This window comes from Stomoxys calcitrans, chromosome 2 (genome assembly GCF_963082655.1).
Source record: "Stomoxys calcitrans chromosome 2, idStoCalc2.1, whole genome shotgun sequence".
NCBI classification, from domain to species: domain Eukaryota; kingdom Metazoa; phylum Arthropoda; class Insecta; order Diptera; family Muscidae; genus Stomoxys; species Stomoxys calcitrans.
Window position 1 is genome coordinate 211,683,799 of NC_081553.1, and position 23,838 is coordinate 211,707,636.

A 23,838-nucleotide genomic window follows, 5' to 3' on the forward strand; every position below is an offset into this window, starting at 1 on the left:
AATACTGCATTGTGTAGAGTAAGCGTTGATCATCCCTTTGAGTACTTTCCGCACAACTGTCGCTCTCATGTTAGCAATTCAATGCATTCTGTGTAGAGATGTGAGCGTGAGTTATATTTCACTTACTCTCGCGTACATAAATTTATATTCTTCACACGATATGACATTCTAAGTCAGTCTGATTATATCTGTTCGTCTGTACGTACGTCTGTATGATTTTATCCATGTATAAACCGATCCATAAACATATATGAGCCGATCCTTTATATGACTTATTTAATTGAGAAATTTCGGATATTGTGAACTTTTTATGGCAATAAAACTGAGCCTTGCCATATGACAACACGAGGGCTGTTAGGGTACAGTATTTTTATCACTGCCACCAAAGCATAATCTGTCTGTCTAAAATTTTTCGAAATTTCGAAATTGTTCAAACATATGCAAAGAGGTCAAATCGATCCACGTTCAGATGTACCTCTTATAAAAACTGATCTCCCGATTTGACTTCTTCAGTCCTTAGGGGTGCAATTTTAGTCCTATTAGGCTAAAATTTTACACATTGTCTTCTAATATGACTTTATCTCATCGTATTTGATAAATTTGGTTCTAATCGGTATATAATCTGATATGGCACCCATTTAAACCCATTTTTACATTTGACTTCTTGAGCCCCTTTACTTTACTTTCATTTTTGAGCCCCTAGAGGACGCAATTCTTAGCCGATTAGGCATTTGCACAATATCTTCTGTCCGTGTCAAATATAATCCAAATCTATCAATAAGCTAATACAGCTCCCAGATTAACCCGCTCATGACTCTCATCGTATTTGATAAATTTGGTTCTAATCGGTCTATATTCTGATATGGCCCCCATTTCAATCCATTTTTAGATTTGACTTCTTGAGGCCTAAGAGGACGCAATTCTTAACCGATTTGGCATTTGCACAATATCTTCATTTCGTGTCAAATATAATCCAAATCTATCAATAAGCCCCATATTTAACCGCTCACAAGTTGGCTTTTTGAGCCCCTACAAGGCGCAATTCCATTCCGATTTAGCAAAAGCGATTATTGGTGAAATGCTCAAAAAATTTTGTTTTCAGTGAATTTTATATATTTCAAAAACCTTTTGCTATAAAATGCAGCAATCTGAAAATTTCTTAAATAAAAAATCTGTACCCTAACAGCCCTGGTGTTGCCATATCGCAACAGGATATTTCTCCTTCAAAGGACACCTAGGGTTTCAATCAAACTATTAGACAAAGCTGAAAAATAAATCGTCCAAAAATATTCAATAAAAAGCATTGGCGAATTTATTTGTGCAACTACGACTGAAATGTGTGTTTTAATAGTTCCATGCAACATGAAATAAAGTTATTTCCAAATAAAAACGATTAATTACAGCACATATGTACTTTATTAACCAAAAATGATTAAAATTAAGGCAAAATTATAAATCGATTGTTGTCGCCATCTTGTATTCTTCACCAATATTTTTCAGTGGCGACGTAAATGTCTTGGCTGCAACTGCAAATTTCGCTAGAGGTGCTTACTCAGCTTAGCCTTAAGAAAAGAATTCGGCCTCTGAATTTATCATAAAATGGACAAATATCATTATTGTCGGCTCAAATTAAAAACAGTTTTGTAAAAAGGAATACAATTTCCCCTTTGAAACCCAAATTAGTAGATTGCCCATTTAGCAGCTCCCTCGTTGCGGAATTACATACATACATATGTATGTAGGCTGGCTGATATTTTTAGTTTTCTCTTTTGTTTTCTTTTCGGTGCAATGATCCGCTGTGGTCTTATTTTTCTATATAGGTATTTGCACATTTTGCACATCTTCAAATGGAATTCACTTTCTATTCGGTACGCTTTGGTTCCAACCTAATTTATTGAATGAGGCGTTGTTAGTTTTTTTATTCCCACCAGCTCATATGGTTGGTTAACAAGAGTATTTCGATTTAAGTTTGTGGGAAATATGGTAGGTTGCCTTTTCATACAATTTTATATACAGTACGTTCCATTATATATATACATTTATACATATATGTATATGTTTGTATGCATAAATTCATACTTCCACGGGAAATAATAAACAATCCAAACTCAATTCCGGTCATATACCGTGTACAATGTCACAGGTGGCAAAGGGTTGCCATTTGTATTCATTTTTTTTTTTGTATGGTTCAGTGACGGTATTTGGCAATCTGTTCAAATAGCATGAATGTAATGCTTGTAATTGAGGCGTGGTAAGCAAAGGAAAAAGAGACAAAATACAGAATTCACAAAGAAAGTATGTAACAAAGTACATATGTATGTTTGACGTTTAAAAGCGAAGAGATCATAACACGCGCTAGAAAACAAACAAATAATTTCTACATATTATAATATATCCATAAACTTAGTCACTAAATAAATAATATAACTAAAACTATATATACCTATGAACAATACGCAAAACCACAAAATACTTCAAATACCAAGAAAAAGTATTGTAAACAAAAGAAAGAATAATAATGTTATACACCTGTAAAAATAATGTTACTATTAAGGTGGGTATTAACTTAATTTTTCAGTGAAACTCCATATTAAACAAAATAGTGAAAAAATCTGTGAAACATTTTCATTTGTGGTACTAAGTTCTCTATTGAATGGAAATTTGGCATTCATTAAAAGCGTGGACGAAACGTTTTTCAACTTGGGCCAACATGATAAAAAAAAATAAATTATCGTCGCATTGCATTTTCGTTAATTTTATTTTAAATAAATAACAATTGTTAGCAGATATAGCTTTTTCAATTTTATTTTTCGGGATATCACTACGCAAACAACAAAATTTACCAAAATAATTCATATGGCAAAACACGCAATGTACACTACTTTTTGACATGCCTGTGACCTCATCTTGAGCAGGAACTTTCAATCGACGGTCATTCAATACTATCACATCTATTTTGAGGATTTTTTACCATCGCATACTACTACCGCCATCTATATGTCTGGTCGGCTACATTTGGGACCGCCCTCGTATAAACCACACATGCTAGTATCTTGTGCTGCGTCATCAACATCGTTGGCAACAGCAACTGCAACTTTTGAAAAAGTCTGAAGAGAATATGCCATAGTGAGATCTGTTTTAAAATATTGGTGCCACCACTCCAGATGTCCTAAACAAAAATGTAAGTCCGGTCGGGCCCAATCTTACATACCATCCACAATGGATCGAATTTGTAATGTTCTTTGAATGACATTTTTAAATAGAAAAATACCAGTCATACCAAAATACCACCACTACCAAAATTTCAGGAAAATCGAGTAATAATTGCGTCCTCCAGAGGCTCAAAAGTCAAACTGGGTGATCGTTTTATATGGCAGCTATACCAGGTTATGTACCGACCATAGACAATACTTGGAACAGTTGTTGGAAGTCATACCAAAACGACATATGCAAAATTTCAACCATATTGGATAAGAATTGCACCCTTTAGAAGCCCAAGAAGTCTAACAAAGCGGCTATATCAGGATATGGACTGATTTGGACCATACTTGGCATACATGTTGTAATTCAAAACAAAACACTTCATGCAAAAAATCGGATAAGAATTGCGCCCTTTAAAAGCTCAAGAAATCAAGACCCAAGATCGGTTTTTATGGCAGCTATATCAAAACATGGACCGATTTTTACTCCTTCGAAGGTAAGCGTGCTTTCGAAAGATGGACGGACATGGCTAGATCGACTTAATATGCCATGACGATAAATAATATATATACTTTATGGGGTCTTAGACGCATATTTCGAGGAATGACGAAATTAGTATACCCCCATCCTGTGGTGGAGTGTATAAAATGGTTACTTGGAGGTATTGGGAATGTAAATTTTTTGTGCAATATATGATCCATTATATCCATCTCTTGTATGGTAGTCCTCGGAGTGAAGTATTCGGTTACAAAATTCTTTTGGGAGTATATGGACCAATCTCTGTCGATATAATGTTTATAGTCATTTGCAAGAATAAAAGATCTTCAATAAGAAAGTCATTTGAATTCACGCAGAAAAATCAAGTAGATGTAAATCTCATCAAAAACTGGGTGTCAAAGATTGAAGAAGGAGTCAGCTTAGAAGTCTATTCTATGTTCTGCTTGTGAAACAAATGTTCTGCAATGGCCACCTTAGAAAGAAGTAGGGTTCTAATGAAACCATGAAATCACGAGGAACGTATAATAAAAAAATCAGGCAATATATATTTTATTAATCTTTTCATATAAATGAATTTTTTGTTTGTTTTCTAAAGTATTCTTTAAATTGCGTAGTAAAAAAATATAAAAAAAATCACATAAAACAACCACAAATAAAAAAAGTGACTAAAAACAAAACAAATAAAAAATAAGGAAGAATGACTGATACATGCATGATTCACGATCAGTTTGCTGTGGATATTGTTGCTGTTGTTTATTTTTTTTTTTTGTTTATTTCATTTTTGATGTTCGTATTCACATTGCAAGTGATGTGTTCTCGTTGTTGAAAAATTAATTTGCATTTCATTAAAAAAAAGGAAAACATTGCTACCGTTTTTTTAATGTCTTGTTGGGAGTGTGGATAATAGAATTATAAAAGAGTTAGGTATGTTAATTAGGGGTTGGATAAAAAAGGTAGCGTCACTTGCTAAAACCAAAAGTGGGAAGGTCCCATTAGAAAATACCCCAATTAATAGACGAACTAAAAATAATAGAGCAGAAGCTATTGCTTTGCCGGCTGAGCTTTTTATTATTCGAGGCGCCACAGGGATAAGCGTAGGATTCTGATTGTTCATACAATCTGGCGAATGAACGCATACCAGACTAATAAAACATCAGCTTAGCATGCCAAGTTAAAGAAGGAAGCCAAATCCAAATGTGCCAACGAACAATCGTGTGTGAAAAATGGTTATATAAAGTCAATGAGATAAATTTAGTCTTAACTTTGTGGTTGCAGACCTGATAAGCCATCATCGACCGGTAGTGCGATTTTCTTAATCCTTACCGACAGAATTTGCGATTTTTGTCGGAAGTTAACGATATCTGTCGGTTAGTGATATTCTGTATAAAAATGTTACCGAAATTTGCCAGTATGAACTTTCGGTAACTAACAAAAATTATTTAATCCACGAAAGAATCTAATAACAGCCAGGAGTGAGTCTGTGAGGAGGACATTCAAAGCGTAGCAACAAGTGAGAGACCGGTAGAAAAGAAGCTCTCGACGGCGAAGGCCCGCTGCACCCTAGACCAGAGCATGATGACAACTGACTGTAGAGAGTAACAAGCTTGTTGATTTCCTCTCCAGGTGCGCTCCCTCTCGATCACCTTGCCACTCAACTCCACGCTCGGGAGTTTTTCCAAATAAGTAAGTTTCTCTGGCGCACCCTGTATATTTAGAAGCCATTCAAAGCACATATCACATGCGATCCATTTTGGAGATTATATAAGACGATGCCTGGCCGAACTTATCGCGTTTGTACTTGTTTCTTGTTAACATGTGTTCACGTAGATTATCATAACTCACGTGAAAATATTTAATTTTTTATTTAGCCGAAGATTGATAACAAAGCTTACATGGAGAAAGAATTTTGTTTATAAATGAAATTAATGACGTTGATTACGTTGCTGATTCAAAATCATGAAGTCTAGAATCCACAAAGAAAACGTAAATGGTCGCAGTACCTATTGTGTTAAATATTTCAGGCGCAATGCTGTCAGAATCCATATAAGAAAAAGTCGATGGAGGAAAATAGGCGAAAAAGTAGTACTCTGTTTATAGTGAGTAAAATGGCAAAAAGAAATTTTAGTGGCAACGCTTGACATCATTGTCGGCATCATTTTTGTTGGTTTCAATGGTTCGTTTTTTCTTTTTGTTATTTGATTTATTTACGAAAAGAAATTAACAAAACTATAAGGGCAGATAAAAAACGTCTTTTGGTATGAAAATAAAAACAAAACAACTGTCATATTCCGCTCGTGGAACAATTAAAGATTTCCGCGCCTATTCCGAAAGCAGAATAGAATACCAAACCTAAGGACGGGTTTCTCGTAGAAAAAATAAAGTTCGTGTCAGCTAACCAGAACACTAATTTATCTCGGGGATAAACTTCCTGTTTACAAATGTTGGTTTTATCGTACACTTTTAAGGTAATATAGAAGATATGGCAACCCGTTTACACTGCTCTTTAAATCCGGATTTAATGGCTCAATCATCTGTTTTTCCTTTATAAAATCAGCTGACAAGAGCCTTAAATTCGGATTTGATGAGCAGTGTAAACGGGGTTTTATATTATGCAGCAATCGGTAAACAAAACACAGCTGCCGGTTAAGGTTTATCATTAGGATAAGCAATAACCATATATTCAGAAAACCAAATTTCTTTAACCAGAAGAATATCGATACGATAAATTGTAACCGGAGAATGAGAAACTCGGCATAAATGTTATAGCACATCATTAAAAATCGCGTTTTCCACCTTTGATGGGACTTGAGAGAGGGCGTATATAAATGTATGAAATTATTGGGATGACGCTAACCGAAACAAAGTTACTCGAGCTGCAACTGTACGTAAAACACACAAATAGGTCACAGAGTTGATACAAACATAACAATCATAGAAGATTGTCGATAGACATCTGTTTAAATGTAAGCAATCATCTGTTTTCCCTTTATAAAATCAGCTGACACGAGCCTTAAATCCGGATTTAATGAACAGTATAAACGGGGTTTTATATTATGCAGCGTTCGGTAAGCAACACACAGCTATATTCATCTGCCGGTTAAGGTTTATCGTTAGGATAAGCAATAACCATATATTCAGAAAACCAAATTTCTTTAACCAGAAGAATATCGATACGATAAATTGTAACCGGAGAATGAGAAACTCGGCATAAATGTTATAGCACATCATTAAAAATCGCGTTTTCCACCTTTGATGGGACTTGAGAGAGGGCGTATGTAAATGTATGAAATTATTGGGATGACGCTAACCGAAACAACGTTACTCGAGCTGCAACTGTACGTAAAACACACAAATAGGTCACAGAGTTGATACAAACATAACAATCATAGAAGATTGTCGATAGACATCTGTTTAAATGCAAGCAGCATTCATTAATTATTTATTTTTGCATAAAAACTAAGCGTAAATTAAATTAAAATTGGTTGTGAAAAATGAAGCGTCTTCTCAAATTCTTAACAGAAAAAAGGAATGTTGTAAACATCTTTTCCTAAGATGTTCCACGAGTAAATGCACATTGCAAATTCGTACGTACATATCTGCTGTAAGTAGTTGTCTGCCAGGCCTAGCATTTGTTGGGGTTGAGTAATCACCGATGAAGTCATTCATCCATTGAGCTTGAGCAAAGACCCCATCGGCCGCAGCAACAGCAGCAACAAACACACCATAAACTTAAATTAATTTCATTCAGACGGCGGCGTAAATTTTTTTTAATCATTCAACTTTTAAAATAAGTTTTAATACTTGTATGAAATGATGTATGATGATATGACCATTGAACATACATGTACAGGCGAAAAAGTGTGATGGTGTTATGTCCCTTGGAACAATTCGTGCCCTTAGTTAAAAGCATTGTTAAATTTTTATATACTTTTTTAAAAATGGTGGGTGTCTTAAGGTGACTCATCAGTCGTGGCGATTTGTAAATAAAGGAAACAGAAGATGCAGTTTAGTATTATGGGAACTATGAGCTCATTTTTGAAAAAAACTCTAAAAATTTACATACTTTCCAAAAATATTCCTAATAACACCTCATTTAGGGATAGCGGCAGATTACCCTCATATCAATGATAAAGAAGGCCGCTATTTATAGCCAAGTCCTTCGGCTTAGCTATCTGCAAGAAAATCGTTGAAGGCATTTGATATTTTACTCTAATCTAATCAAACCCAGGGCAATACCACAGATTACAAATTCAAGATACTGGTAACACTAATAACCTAACTTCCGGGATGTTTTGTTAAAAGGGATAAATGTGTGAAATACTCCTACCCTGAGGGGTGTAACTACATAACATCTTATACCTATTGTATATCATCCACATCCTTTGCATATAACACTTTATTACTAAAATTAGAGCATGATTCAAATCAATTACTTTGTTGTTGCCATTGTTCTGGTATTGTGTTACGTATTTTGCATATTATGATACTACCTTAGATGAAATAACTGCGGAAGCGAATATTAATTAAAGTGAAATAAGGAAAATGTGCATTACTTTGTCTTGATGTGCATCAATATTTGATACAATGACCCAAAAAAGCATGTCAATACTAATTATTCAACAAAAGTTGTCGAAGAAAATTAATGGCGGAAATGCGATGTGCAATTCTATTATGGCGAGAAGAAATAACTAGCTTTAGACGACGCCACACATATTGGCGACTTATAGCAGGGACAAATAAGTAAGTCAAAGGTGATACAAAAATTTAACTCGATTCTATTTTCGGAAACTAATTTTGTATCTTTTTCACTTGCAACAAACATGATTACAGAAACACCAACAAGAAATAATGGAAGTGACAACCCTCCATGACGACATAGAACACGGATCAGAACACAATTAATGAATGGAAAATGGAACGTCCGAACTTTGAGAATCATCGATATTTTACCAAGGCCAGAACGAAATGTCAATCTACAATCTAGACGTAAGTGAAGTGCGAAAGCCGAAATGTACCGAAACAAGTAAAATTGTGCTAAGTATCTTGGGAACCTAGGACCATGAATTCTGCTAAAAATTTATGCAAAATAAATTAAGTTGACGGGCATTATTTTTATTCTACATACCAAACTTCTGTCAACCAGCAAAAATTAAAGCTTCTACGAACCGAACAGGTTCGTAGGAGAGCTTTATCAGGTTATAGACTGATTTGGACCGTAATTGTCACAGTTCTTAAAAGTCGTAACAAAATACCGCATGCAAAATTTCAGCCAAATCGGACAAAAATTGCGGCTTCCAGGAGTCAAATCGGGAGATCGGTATATATGGCAGGTTATAGACCGATTTGGGCCGTATTTGGCGTAGTGGTTGGAAGTCTCAACAGAACACTATGTACAAAATTTTTGGCGAAATCGGACAAAAATTGCGGCTTCCATGGGCTCAAGTCAATTCGGGAGATTGGTTTATATAGGAGCTATATCAGGTTAAAGACCCATTTATAACGTACTTTGCACAGTTGTTGGAAGTCTTAAAAAAAACTTCAGGCAGTGCAGTGACAGGAAAGTCAATGCAGTCTAAGAAGATGCCCATTTACTGGAGGGCCAATGATTGAGGTAATCCAGATAAACCTCTACCGGAGCGAGACTGCTACACACGCTCTGATGGAGAAAATCAGCAAGGGCAAGATTCACATTGCCTTAATACAGGAGCCATGGACGACCAGGAATTATTTATTCTATGCTAACACTGGTACTCGGCCGAGGACCTGCGTTATTTGTCATAAAAATTTGAATTATATATTTTCTCCACAGTTGTCAACGTCGGATCCAACAGTGGTGAGATAGGGAGGCGGTGGAGCATACCTTGCATCGGCCTTTCGACTCTCAGACACCGCCACCCACGTCAGAGCTGCAACGGCTGGTGAGGAAAGCAAAACAGACAGGAAACGAGGTACTAATAGGGTGCGATGCGAACTCTCACCACATTTCGTGGGGAAGTACCAACACTAATAAGCGGGGCCAAGCCCTGGCAGAGTTCTTGAATACTAACGACCTAATAACACTTAATATTGGTAACACCTTTGTTAATAGGATTAGGGAGGAGGTATTAGATGTGACGATATGTTCGGAAAATCTAATCGATGTGGTTCAGGATTGGAGGGTCTCCATGCAACACTCTTTCTCTGACCATCGCTACATTAGGTTTAGAATAGCACGACCAGCGCCGAATCCGATAAGCTTCCGGAATAATTTGAAAACCAACTGGACAAAATTCGGAAGGCTACTCAGAAGAAGACTTGGGCAAGATAATTTAGATTGTCCAAGTATAGAAGACATTAACGAAAATGTCAACAGGATTACGACTACACTGGTGGGGTCCTTCGAAGATAGTTGTCCCCTTCGGGAAAGGAAATCAGCCCAAGAAAACCCTGGGAGATTCGCAATATTAGGAAAGAGGTCCGCACACTTTTTAACAGAGCACGTCGTAAAACTTCGGAATTTTATTGGGATGTGTATTACACACGGCACAAGGAATGCAATAAGATAACCAGAGTTGCAGAACGTGCCTCCTGTTAGGTTTTCTACGAACAGGTCGATAGCGTTAATGACGCCGTCAAGATAAAAAAAGTTTCTCGCAAAAACCCATGTCGAAACCCTGAAACTTTAGTAGATGACATGGGAGTGAGAGCAGAGACAACGGAGGACATGTTAAGGCTTTTGATGAAACCCCATTTTCCACAGGATATAACGGGACTCACGAAGACACCGGAAACTTGGTATAATGATGTTGATAGAAGGTTTATCATAACGGAATGTATGGTCAAGGAAGCCTTGAAGAGCTTCAAATCATTTCAGTCACCCGGATCTGATGGAATATTTCCGGCGCTACTACAGAAGGAGGCCTACTGTCTGGAGCCTCAACTGGCCACTATTTTCTCACCGTGCCTACGACTTGCAAATACTCCTCCGTCCTTTCTACTCAAACCCATGGAACTTATTGTGGACACCATGATAAAGAGTAGGACATCCAGCGAAATGCTCAAATACAATAAGCATGCCTATGTCAAGGGAAGGTCGGTGGAGTCTGCCCTATACGAGGTTGTGCATAAAATAGAAGAATCCTTCGATGCCAAGTCTGCGGCTATGAGACTGAAGGAGATGGGAGCAGCTCATGCCATCGCGGTATAATCGATGCGACGATAGGAAACCTAGAAGGAAAGGAAGGGCGGTGAAGGCCGAAAGATTGCCGTCAATAAACTTGGTTAACCCGAAGCCTTTCGGGTGGACGCAGTCCGAGTTTAGGGCGTGGGCGACGAATGCGCATGCACCACTGGAACAGCGAAACGGTCGGTGGGACGGCGAAAATCTTATGGGGGATCCAGATAGGACTACGAGCTCACTTATGTAAAATCACTGCGGCAAGTGATAACATGTGTAGGGCATGCGGGGAAGATGATGAGATGTTGGAGCATTTCCTTTGTCATTGCCCGGCTTTCGCGTCTAACAGATACCGCCGTCCCCGTGGTGGGGACACTATTCCAGCCATGAACCAACTTAGGGGAGTGGCATGGAAAACAATTAAGTATTTTGTAAGTAGCACGGAATTCCTAACTTCGATTTTCTTTTTCGAGGTTACTTTTTTTGTAGTTAGAGCGCACAACAAGCCGATTACTGGTTTAGGTGTATGTCCATAGTGGCATGGGGCGGATTAATATCTGCACCTTTTTTCAACCTAACCTTAACTATGGTTAAGCAACAAAACTATAGAGGAAAAAAGTAAAAGCGTGCTAAGTTCGGCCAGGCCAGATCTTATATACCCTCCAACATGGATCGCATTCACCAGGTTTTTTGCCCGGTATATCTTTATTCGCAAACAAAAGTTAATGGACAACAAGTGCTATGGTATTGGAGCTATGCCCGGTTTGGACATGTGGTCCCACATTTGGATGTCAGATTCGTATTCTACTCGCAAATACCTTTCATTTGAGTCCCATATTGCCATGGTCGGTAAATATGTCCGATTTAGGGGTGTTTAGGGGTGTACAAACAAACACAAATTGATTTTTAAATATAAGATAAGATCAGACTTTCTTCATAGACACGGAAATTTTAGTTCAGTTAGTGTATTTATAAAAAAAGGTTTTATTTATTTTTTTTCAAAACAATAAGAATATATTTCCATTAAAATTAGAAGCCAATCCTGTTTTCCTACAATAACTTTCCCATTTTCATTAATAAACTACTATACACTATGTTTAATATCTTTTTCTTGTATGGGGAAAATCATACTGCGCTTTAAACAATTGAATTTGCAAGTAATTATCTATCTATTGCCAATTTCCACACCCAATCTAAAGGGCGTTTACACGATGGGGTCAATCGATTCAAATATATACATATGTATATGAACCTGCCCAGTACACTCAATTGATTAAGGGAAACAGATTTAAGAGATTTCCCTACAGTTCATTTTGTTTAAATGTCTAGTATCTAGCTTATAGCGTTTGCCTGTTCACTATGTTCACATGCTAACTACTGTTTGTATTACTATCTCTCTAAACAAATTCAATAAAAAATTTAAATTCCCATCCTCATCTGACAGCGTAGCTATAACATTAGCTAAATTGTTAGCCATTGTCAGTCATTCGTGTAGCCACAGATAGCACTTGTGTAATTTTATTACTCGATTATTGCAAATGCAAACACCATCGACAAGGGGTTATTCAGCGGGCACCAGGCAGCTCATTTCGTAAATGTTTGTAGGTAGAATTAGGCATATGGAATTGTATTGTGGCTTTTCCCTCTTAACGAAAGTGTGCATTGTGTATGGCGGTTGTGGACGCGTGTGTGTTTCAGACGATAATAAAACAGAAAATCATTGCCTGTTTTATGTGCTAATCGAATACTGATGATTAGCTCAAGTTTTATATATGTATGCAGTAGCTACTACACACATAAATGTGCTCTTACATTTGGCCATGTGTAAAATAGATATGGTCATGCTGATGATGATAAAACACTCCTATATTTGGCATTTCAATTTGTTTGTGCTTAGACAACAGATTTTTTTTGTGTGGATTTTAGTTTTTTGCATGCTATCCTAAAAGCGACAAATTGTTACTTACACAAAGTCAATGCAATAACAATGCAAACATAGGGAGAGCATATATGGTAAATATTGTATCGGAAAGTGAAAATTATAAAGAGTGAAACTCATGTTTACTAAAGGGAAAAGAATGAGAATGGCTTAAATTTATATTTGGAGAAGAGACAAAAACGAATGAATTTCTAGCAACAATATAACGAAAGTAAGAAAGCAATGGCAATATTTTAGATTGTTACTATGTACTAGTAAATACTGGTGCAAGATCAAGATTGTCGAAGTCAATGATGCAGCATACATAGCAACCCAGCAGTCAGTAGCAACGCACAAGGCGAAGGTGAGAGAGCATAGAGAGGTATATTGCACAGAGTAAAAAGAGAAATGAAAAGACATATTCAGGATTAAGAAAGGAGTTCGCAAATTATACCGAAAAATTAAACATAAATCGATGATGTTTGGCACCGGCACATTCTCCTGCAGAGACAAAGATGGAAATCTGGTAACAGATACAAAGAGTGTGCTAAGACTATTTTTTGAGTTCGCTCCAGTTTGAGAGAACTTAAATATAATAAATAAAAGCATGCTAAGTTCCGTCGGGCCGAATCTTGGGAACCCACCACCATGGATTCTGCTAAAATATGGGATCTATATCTAGTTATAGACCGAATTGGACCGTTCTTGGCGCAGTTGTTGAGAGTCATAACAGAACACTATATGCAAAATGTCAGCCAAATCGGAAAAAATCGCGGCTTGTAAGGGCTCAAGAAATCAAATCGGGAGATCGTTTTATATGGGGCTATATCATGCTCTTGACCGATTTGAACCGTACTTGGCTCCGTTGTTGGGGGTCATATCAGAGCACCATGTACAAAATTTCAGCCAAATCGGATGAAAATTTAGGCTTCTAGGGGCTCAAGAAATCAAATCGGGAGATTGGTTTATATGGGATATACAATATATCAGGTTATACACAGATTTAAACCGTACTTGGCAAAGTTATTGGAAGTCAACATAGAACAATATGCAAGATTTCAGCCAAATCGGACAAAAATTGTGGCTTCCATGGGCTCAAGAAGTCAAATCGGGAGATCGGTTTATATGGGAGCTATTATATCCAAATTTGAAGCGAAATGGCCCATTTACAAACCTCAACGAGCTAAATACATCAATATAAAGTACCTGTGCCAAATTTCAATTGGCTCTACGCGTTCGACCGCTATCGTAATTTCGACAGACGGTTCCTATATCAATATTTCGAGGTGTTACAAACGGAATGACTAGATTAGTATACCACCATCCGATGGTGGTGAGTATAATAAAACAAAAATAGTATTTTTTTGCTTAATTTATTTTCCTGTTTTAAAGGACAGACCGATTGGAGAATTTTATTAAGAGTAACTAATCAGCTGAATGTTGGTGCAATCACAATCAGATCACAATGCAATCACAATCAGATCACAGCTGTGCTGTGCCGATTGATATGTGATGTTGTTTCATATCAACTTATAGATGACGCTGTAAGTTTTTTTTGTTGTTGAAGGGCAGTTGTTATCGCTTCAACAAAAATGAAAAATTAATTTTTCCAGCTGCTGCTATCCGACAGTTCCAGCTACAAGGATACAATAGAACCATTCCATGGTGACGTTATAAAGTGTATTAATGAGGTCTGCGGAGAAGTAATCCTGCCGATTAATAACAAGGCCGCGGTAGCCGATGTGTTGCCAGCTGAATAATTTAATACCGAAGCGACATGTTGGTAAGGCTTATGCATCATCTCGTCTGCGCAATCTGGCTAGATAAACGCATACCTCAGCATACTATGTCACGTACACAATAAAGGAGACAAGACTGTAATATATCAGCATTCACTAGAATAAAAATAAACCAATTGTAGAAACCATAAACAAAAAATTAATGTAAACAAAGGGAAGTTTGTCTGCTGAAACTTGGTAATATGGGGAAACGGTATAGTTGTATAACGCCTAGTGATAATAAGGTCAGCGGAGCAGTAACCTGGTTGAAGAACCACAAGGCAGAAGGAGTCGACGGTTTGCAAGGTGAACTATTTAAGACCGGAAGCGACACGTCGATAACTGAATTGAAGCGAAATTTCTATTGACGCAGCGACATGTCGCTATTATTTTGAACATAGAACTCAGTACCACTTCTACGCAATGTATCGCATTTTCTTCGTCCCATTTTTTCAATGCGTTTTGACAGTTGCTAGGCTTTAGGTATGAATGGTATAAAACGTTTAATACCATTTGGCATTGAAAAATTTAGCAGATATTTTCTGTCGATGTGGAATCGCATATCGCGAAAATCGGGCGGTATAAATATTGGAAATACATCGAAATCTGCATCGATTTTAATGAAATTATACACTGAGGCGGCAGCCCTTGCCGGTGAAGATCTTCATCGGGTCAATCTGGTTAGTACAACCGGCTGCCATAGGATTGCAGAAGATTGGTCTTTGGAGATTGCAAATGGACTATACCAGTTCAAATTTGGTTACAGCCCCCACACAAATAATAAATAATTCATTAGCCATAAACGAACTTTTCGACAACCAAACTTCTTTTACGAAAAATATTAGGACTTTGTTGACGACAAAATTTCAAGAATTTGTCGCAAAATATTATTAAACAATCTATGCGCTATAGAAATTCTTGTTCCCTCCAGCCGGGCGGCGTTTGGTGTGAGGTTTCTTTGTTCACCTAAAGTAAGATTTGATAAACTACCAAATTCACAATCAACATTCAATGGTGGAGAGAAATGTTGCGCATTTTATATAAAAATAGGACTTCCCCAATAAAATGGGATGAATAGGATGGTGGTATAATAATTTCGTCATTCTGTTTGTAACACCTCGAAATATCTGCCTAAGACCACATAAAGTATATATATTCTTGATCGTCATGTCATTTAAGTCGATCTGGCCATGTCCGACCGTCTGTCCGTCCGTCTGTCTGTCGAAAGCACGCTAACATTCCAAGAAGTAAAGCTAGCCGCTTGAAATTTTGCACAAATACTTTTTATTAGTGTAGTTCGGTTGGGATTGTAAATGGGCCAAATCGGCCCATGTTTTGATATAGCTGCCATAAAAACCGATCTTGGGTCTTGACTGCTTGAGCCTCTAGAGTGCGCAATTCTCGTCCGATTTGACTGAAATTTTGCACGTGTTGTTTTAGTATCACTTCCAACAAATGTGCTAAGTATGGTTGAAGTCGGTTAGTAACCTGATATAGCTGCCATATGAACCGATCTGGGGTTTTGACTTCTTCAGCTTTTAGAGGACGCAATTCTTATCCGATTTGGCTGTAATTTTGCACGTGGTGTTTGGTATCACTTTTAACCCCATATAAACATATCACCGGATTTGACTTTTAGCACGTTTTTACTTGATTGTTTTATATACATATATTTTTGTTTTTTATTATAATTTTTCATTGCTTACCTTGAATTATTAACAACTTCTAAGTCTCTAGGGGCGTTTTACCCAAAGCATGTATTTTAACTTTTCACTCAATTATTCAACAGTTTTTGACAGAGTTCTAATAAAACACGAACTCTAAACGTTTGGCACTAAATGTGAATCTTAGTTGAACAAAGCAAAATCATTTCATTAAGCTTCTTTGTTGTTTCAAAAGAAAAATTTCTAATGATAGTGGGAAAAGTTAAAAGACACGTCTGCTCTTAATAAAAACATGGTGACACGTAAGGCTTTGTATTAAAAATAGTATTTGTATTAAACACAAGACCAAAAAGTTGAATTAAAAAATATTTCAATATACTAACCAAACCATTCCTCAGCTAAAGTTGCCTTTTTTTCATTGTTCTCGTTGCTGGAGAAATTTTTGATGCCATATATGTAGGACTGTCTTAAGGTGTCTCGCTTTAAAGGTGACAAAGAATCGTTTGCATTACAGCTCTCATTGTCATTAACCGCTTGTTGTCGTTGTTTTGGTGATTTTTTACTTGTTGCCGAATCGATCTCATCCTTGGTTGTAATATCATTTTGATGGGGTTTTAGGTTTGATGAAGCATGGCTCAATCGAATACTGTTGCGATATAATTTGCGCGCAGATCGTAGAAAACTCAATAGTCTAGTGTCCGCAGTTGTGTTCTTGTTGGACGAGTTATAGGCCGAGGAACTGATGCTGAAGCCACCACCATTTACCAAAAATATTGAGGTACCTCCTGATATAGTTTTAGGAGTTGCCACATATTTGGCATTGCGACTATTATTATAAATAGCATTAGTACTATTTTTACTATTGTTATGGATGTTGCTTAATATGGCGGGATTATTAAGTTTACTGTTGAATGTGTAAAATTCTTTTAAATTGAATTTGGATCCATTATTATTGGCTATAACAGCATTTAAACTATTGCTGGCTGATAGTAGTTTATGAGACCTTACTGCCCGACCAATACCAGCATTACTATTTGATTTTGCAGACCTTTGATGTTGTAATTCTTTGTCTGTTACAGAACTAGCACTGCGTGTTAGACTAACACGATGTCTAGGGGGCGCAACTGTCAAGTTGGTCGCCTCAATATTACCATTATCAAGCTCGTTTATTGGCGATGTCGCCGCAGCAGTTAATAATGCTTGTTTACACCAATATACTTTATTGCTACCGAAATAGTAACGTCGGCGGTTATCTGTTTTAGGAGTACGTGGGCGTTTTTGCCTTAAGCCGGGACTGCCCGTTAAATTGCGTGTTGTTAAAGTTGATATAACTGACGAGGCAGATCCTGATGAACCCGATTTTGTTGTATTTATTCTATCACATTCCTCTGTTTTATTTGGATATTGTGTTTCCCCCTTTAGTTTTGCATCATAATCTAAACTGCTACTTTCCGAACGATCTTTATCGCTGATGGCAGGCGTTAACGTGTTATCGATATCATTTGAAGATGTAGTGGTAGATGCTATATTGCTATCTGATGATGTTGTTGTTGTTGTCGATGTTGTTGTAGCCGCAGATGACGAAGTTAGAAATGAATTGGATTGTATGAATACACCATCACAGGTTATTCTGATTGTTGTCACCATGGTTTTTATTACACAACATATTTGCTTGTCATCACAATGGGAATTTCACGATTATAATTAAAGAACTGTGCTACATGCTAAGAACAAAAAAACAAAGCTCAGAGTGTTACTTAACGTTACAATTGTTGCCACATTTTTAAAGCTTCCTCCGATAAGTCAACTTGTCTGTACTATTGGCAGTTGTGCTTTTCAAATTATATTCAAATTATTATACCCACCGCCATAGGATGGGGGTATACTAAATTCGTCATTCTGTTTGTAACTCCTCGAAATATTCGTCTAAGACCCCATAAAATATATATATTCTTGATCGTCATGACATTTTAAGTCGATTTAGCCATGTCCATCCATCTGTCTGTCGAAAGCACGCTAACTTTCGAAGGAGTAAAGCTAGCCCCTTGAAATTTTGCACAAATACTTCTTATTAGTCCAGGTCGGTTGGGTTTGTAAATGGGCCATATCGGTCCATAACCCGATATAGCTGCCATTTAAACCGATCTTGCTTCTTGAGTTATCAGATTTGGATCAAAAATTAGCATGACGTATTTTGTTACGACTTTTAACAACTCAAAAATGGTTGAAGCCGGTCCATAACCTGATATAGCTGCCATATAAACCGTTCTGGGATCTTGACTTCTTGAGCCTCTGGAGGGTGCAATTATTATCCGATTTGGTTGAAATTTTGCACAAATACTTCTTATTAGTCCAGGTCGGTTGGGTTTGTAAATGGGCCATATCGGTCCATAACCCGATATAGCTGCCATTTAAACCGATCTTGTTTCTTGAGTTACTACAGAGCGCAATTCTTATCAGATTTGGATCAAAAATTAGCATGACGTATTTTGTTATGACTTTTAACAACTCAAAAATGGTTGAAGCCGGTCCATAACCTGATATAGCTGCCAAATAAACCGTTCTGGGATCTTGACTTCTTGAGCCTCTGGAGGGTGCAATTATTATCCGATTTGATTGAAATTTTGTACAACGGCTTCTCCCATGACCTTCAACATGTTTATGTTCAATATGGCTAAAGCGGTCTATAGCCTGATGCAGCTGCCATATAAACATATCTCCTGATTATGCTTCTTGAGCCCCTAAAGGGCGGAATTCTTATTAGAATTGGTTGAAATTTTACATAATGGCTTCTACTATGGTCTCCTACATTCACCCTAATTATGGCCCGAATCGGAGCATAACGTGATATATCTTTAATAGCATAACAATTCTTTTCTTTATTCTTTTTTTGCCTAAAAAAGAGATATCGGGAAAAGAACTCGAAAAATACGATTCATGGTGGAGGGTATATAAGATTCGGTCCGGCCGAACTTAGCACGCTTTTACTTGTTTTCTTATTACAACCATGCTTTCACAAACTCAAACAATCTCTAAACACTACATTTTAAGAATTAATTTTATCGTTATAACTCAATCACTGTTCTCCAAGTTGAAACACCATAAAGGCATCTCCCAATTTTCCAAACGGTATCAAAGATTGCCTCTACCATTCAATTAACAAAAAAAAGACTACGAAGACGACCTAGCCAATTTGTGATGAGTTTTATCTTCTTATGTTTTTTTCCGGTTAAGTCAGCTGCAGATAGACATGCTCTAAATCACATCTCATTTCATCCATATGACATGACAGAGGAGGGAATCCAAAAAAGTTCAAAGAACACCCACCCTTTGAGTTTTTATGCCGAAATCAAGTTTCCACTGAATGGCGAATGCGCCAATTTAGTTCAGTATGTGTCTTTCTTTGTAGTTGTTGTTAGTGTTTTTTCTGTTGCTTGTACCGCCAACCATTGTCGGTCGATGTTCATTAACTTTGTACTACTTTCGGGTTAATAAACTTTCACACAAACACCCAAAGCTACAGTTCAGTCAGTCAGTCAGTCACATCAGCTGAGAAGACATGAAATGAAATTACAGAAGAAAAAAAATAAATAATGTACTTAGGTTTTGGTGTTAAAATTACAAATGAAAACAGAATAAGATGTTCGTTCATTGTTACCAATAATAAAAGAGACTGACTCACTAACCACAATGCCAGGCGTATTAAAAGTAATGTGAACAAATGAAACACGGTGTTCATTTTTTTTTTACACAGGTTGCCCCACCGGACGACGATGCCTGTGATTGACTGTCTGCTGGCTTTGTTGGCTAGAGCAAATTAACTGCTAGCTGCCGGTTTTGCTTTAAGTTTGGTGTGGAAATACATGTTGTTGTTGTTGATTTTTAAGTTTTCTTTATTTGTGTCACCTTTTCACTACTTGTCACCAAAACCTCTGCTGCCAAACAGACAGACAGACCCAATCAGCCAGCAGGCAATCTGCCATCACCAACAACAACCAAGCAACAATCCCACAGTGCTTCATTGCAATAAGGGTATATTGTTATGAGGGCCCAACAATTTGTTGAACATTTCTTTTGAAATTCAATTGAACTCTTCTTTGTCATAGCGGGGGAGGGAAAAAAGAGTACAAATCTTTATTTAGCCTGCAAAGTTGACGAAAATTACAAATAAATTTAATTATGTACTAATTCTTTTGTTATAAACTACGTTTTCTGAAGTTCCACTGTGCTGCCTGATCGGCATGAACAAGTAAAATTAACGATCGTCACACATTCATACATGCATGCATTACACAGGTGACAAACGTACATATATGTATGTATGTGTAAATGGCAAACTCACGCTGCCATTCGTTTTAGATTGTGTTTAATCGATGTGGCTGTAAACAAGACTAACAATTGCGCCAATGAGCCAATGGATACAATAACGATGGGGCAGACGCAACACTAAATTGAATATGTACTTCTTTGATTTTATTTCAAGTCTAAGTGTAGCAGGTATTCGATATGTAAGAAATTCAAGTCAAGTAGTTATTTACGGTAAAAAAAGGCAAACAAAAAGAACAACAAAAGAGCAACCGCCGCAAACACATACTCGTATACAGGCATGCATATATCCGTCATATGTTTCTTGTGATGTTGTACGCCTTCCTATTATGTTGTGAAACCCGTAGAGATTGTATGTGTGCTCTAATTTTCCCCTTTGTATTCAACAAACTTACAGTTATAGTACCAACACAGAAATATAATTCTGCGATATAAAGAATCAAAAGATAGGCTATATATCGATAACACATCAATAATATATTGATAGCATGCCAAAAATGTTGGACTTTAATATCTCTAACAACCATAGACTCTTACATTGTATAGATGTCTCATTTCCATTTTTCTCTGAGAATGGTTCTCGGTGAAAAATGGGAATGAGTTGCAATGACGTTTTCTTTTAATTCTTTCTTTAGAGAAATGAGAGAACACAAAAACGTTGAAAAACACAAGTAAATTAACAAACAAAAATTTAACAGCAAGGCGCAAACAAAATACCGATCTATGAGAGCTATCTCAAGATATATTTCGACGTAGCATCCATATATACCGAACTCAAGATTTTATTTTTTGGGGATGTATTTTTCATCCGATTTTAATATAATAATGAGTCTCATTCATTCGATTTCCATGAACATGCTGGGTATGGCTCGCCGAGGTCCAAACCAATCCTAAATTTGGAGTCAATATAAGAAGGTGTTACCAAAGGCAAATGCCTATTATTAAATCCTCCCAATTTCTAGGTTTATATCTTTAATGATATTTATAAAATGCTTAAGCAATGAGAGATGAAATTTTCATGGACATATTTGCAATTTAGCGATAATTAATGCCAATGTCGATCATAGAATTAAAACTCTCTTCCCTTGAGATTTCGTACACATTTAATAAAGTATGGTTATTGCCGAAAAAGTACCAAATGATTTCTCTCAAAATTTGACGAAAAATGTCAAGCTTATGGGTTTTGTTAATTATTTTTCTTCAAAGCAAGCAGCTCTGCCGAAAAAATTAAAAAAATAAATTTACAGGAAAAAGAAAAGAACGAAAAATACGCATTTTGAAAGGTAAGAATGCCGAAATCCTATATACGTGCTCTACACCATATTTTCCTTGAAGGGAAACGAAATAATGGATATTAAGAAAATGGGCACGACGCAATCAGCATGCCATTGAGAGCAGAATTCTGCTGGCGGGATGCTCTCATTCACTAAATGCACAAGGTGTTAACTTCAAATTCTTTATCTAAATAGGGTAAGTGCTCCTAAGTACCAGTAGTCGGTACTTTTGTTTTTATACCCACTACCATAAGATGGGGGTATACTAATCTAGTCATACCGTTTGTAACACCTTGAAATGTTGATCTGCGGCCCCATTAAGTTTATATATTCTGGATCTTCTCGACATGCTGAGTCGATCAAGCCATGTCCGTCCATCCATCCGTCGAAATCAAGATAGCGTTCGAACGCGTAGAGCTAGCCGCTTGAAGTTTTGCACAAATGCTTCTTATTGATGTAGGTCGTTGGGGATTGAGCCCCTAGAAGCCTCAATTTTCATCCGATTTGGCTGGAACACATACTCGAGCTATAATTTTCATCATTAATGCCAAGTATGATCCCAATCGATCTATAATCCAACATGGCCGCCATATAAACCGATCCCTCTTTTGACTTCTTCGGCTTTAGAAGGCTGAATTTTCATCCGATTTGGCTTAAATTTGGAACAAAGACATGAGTTATGACTTCCAACATACATGCCAAGTATGATACGAATCGGTCTATAAACAGAATTTTATATAAAATGCATGTAAAACAACTTGACTCTTTGATTGGGTTTAGATTCTATAGGTTTCGGTAATTATTTAATTTTTCCTCGAAGCAAACAGCTCTGCCGAAAAAATTAAAAAAATCAAATATACAGCAAAAAGGAAAGAAATAAACCCTATATACATGCATTACGCCATTTCCTTCACGGGAAGGGAAATAATACATATTTAGAAAATACAAACGAGGCAAACTGCATGCCATTGAGAGCAGAATTCAGCTTGCGGCATGTTCTTAGTTAATTGTTAGAATATTTGGTTTTGTTCTTATGTTTTACCCTTATTTCAACTCAAATTCATTTGATCAATACAAACTCTCAATTACTCAAGTAACGGGACACTTCTATTTTCTTTAATATGCTTCTTTAAAATTTTGCCACCTGCTACTACTTTGTAATTCATCTACGTTTATGTTGTTAATTCCAATAACGAATTCCATTACGTTTAACGTATCCGTTTTTCATTGCGCTGAGATCAATTCTCATTCATCTATTTTCACAAGCGCCACCAACCAGTCTATGTAAGAAGTTCAAATTTATTACCTATATATAATTAATCTATGTACTCTGCAAGTACCCGTGTGGGTCACCACACTACATTAATATTTTCAAAAGCCGTGTTTCATCAATCACTGTGAGAAAGTTTGATGCACTTGCACCACTCATCTCAAATTGAAAATAAAAAATAATAATAAAGACATAAATAGCAAAGTAACACATTCAAAAAAATCCCATATAAACCACACAACTCACATCTGGGGAAAAAGTCAATGTCTCGCGTATTTCAAGAATGTGAATCTTCAGCAGTTCACGATTTGAATTGTAACCTCCAAATGAATCACCGCTGCAGCAGACAGCAAGAATATTTATCATCGAGACAAACAAATATTGTTATAAGGTGGCTGAATTAGCATTTTTATAATTTGTTTTTGTTAATTTCATTTCTTTTGTAGGTAGTTATTTTTGTGTTTTTTTTTTTATTTTCCGTTCGCATCGTGCTTCAGACAGACAGAAAGGCAGCGAGCAGGCAAATCGACAAACATTCACCTGTACGTCGTCTCATTTTTTTAAATGGAGTTCCTCCTCTATTTGAAATTAATTTATTATGGCTTTTTTACCCTTACGAAAAACAAATACAGCGACTAACAACAAAACAAAAATAACGTCATTCATAAAACGGAGCATTCACGGCGAGCATGAATATCATTGGTAAGTAGGTAGGTATGCAGCAAGAGATTTAAGCAATCTCGGTTTCATTTT

The 23,838-nt window shown here is 36.7% G+C and overlaps 1 protein-coding gene and 1 long non-coding RNA gene across 3 annotated transcripts in view; one reads left to right on the top strand and one right to left on the bottom strand.

The window, feature by feature from the left end:
* Positions 1–23,838, bottom strand: part of LOC106089938 (serine-rich adhesin for platelets) — a 43,928-nt gene that overhangs the window by 14,658 nt on the left and 5,432 nt on the right. Inside the window, exon 2 of one of the 2 annotated variants that reach the window (XM_013255935.2) lies at positions 16,599–17,886. In XM_013255935.2, the coding sequence (XP_013111389.2) occupies positions 16,599–17,862 (1,264 nt within the window). In that variant the 5' untranslated portion in view covers positions 17,863–17,886. Of the gene's footprint in view, positions 1–16,598; positions 17,940–23,838 lie in introns of both variants that reach the window. The other variant, XM_013255933.2, reaches the window with a different exon arrangement.
* Positions 8,369–8,805, top strand: LOC131995367 (uncharacterized). The gene is made up of 2 exons (XR_009397424.1): positions 8,369–8,439; positions 8,530–8,805. It is a non-coding gene; the product is annotated as an uncharacterized LOC131995367 (long non-coding RNA).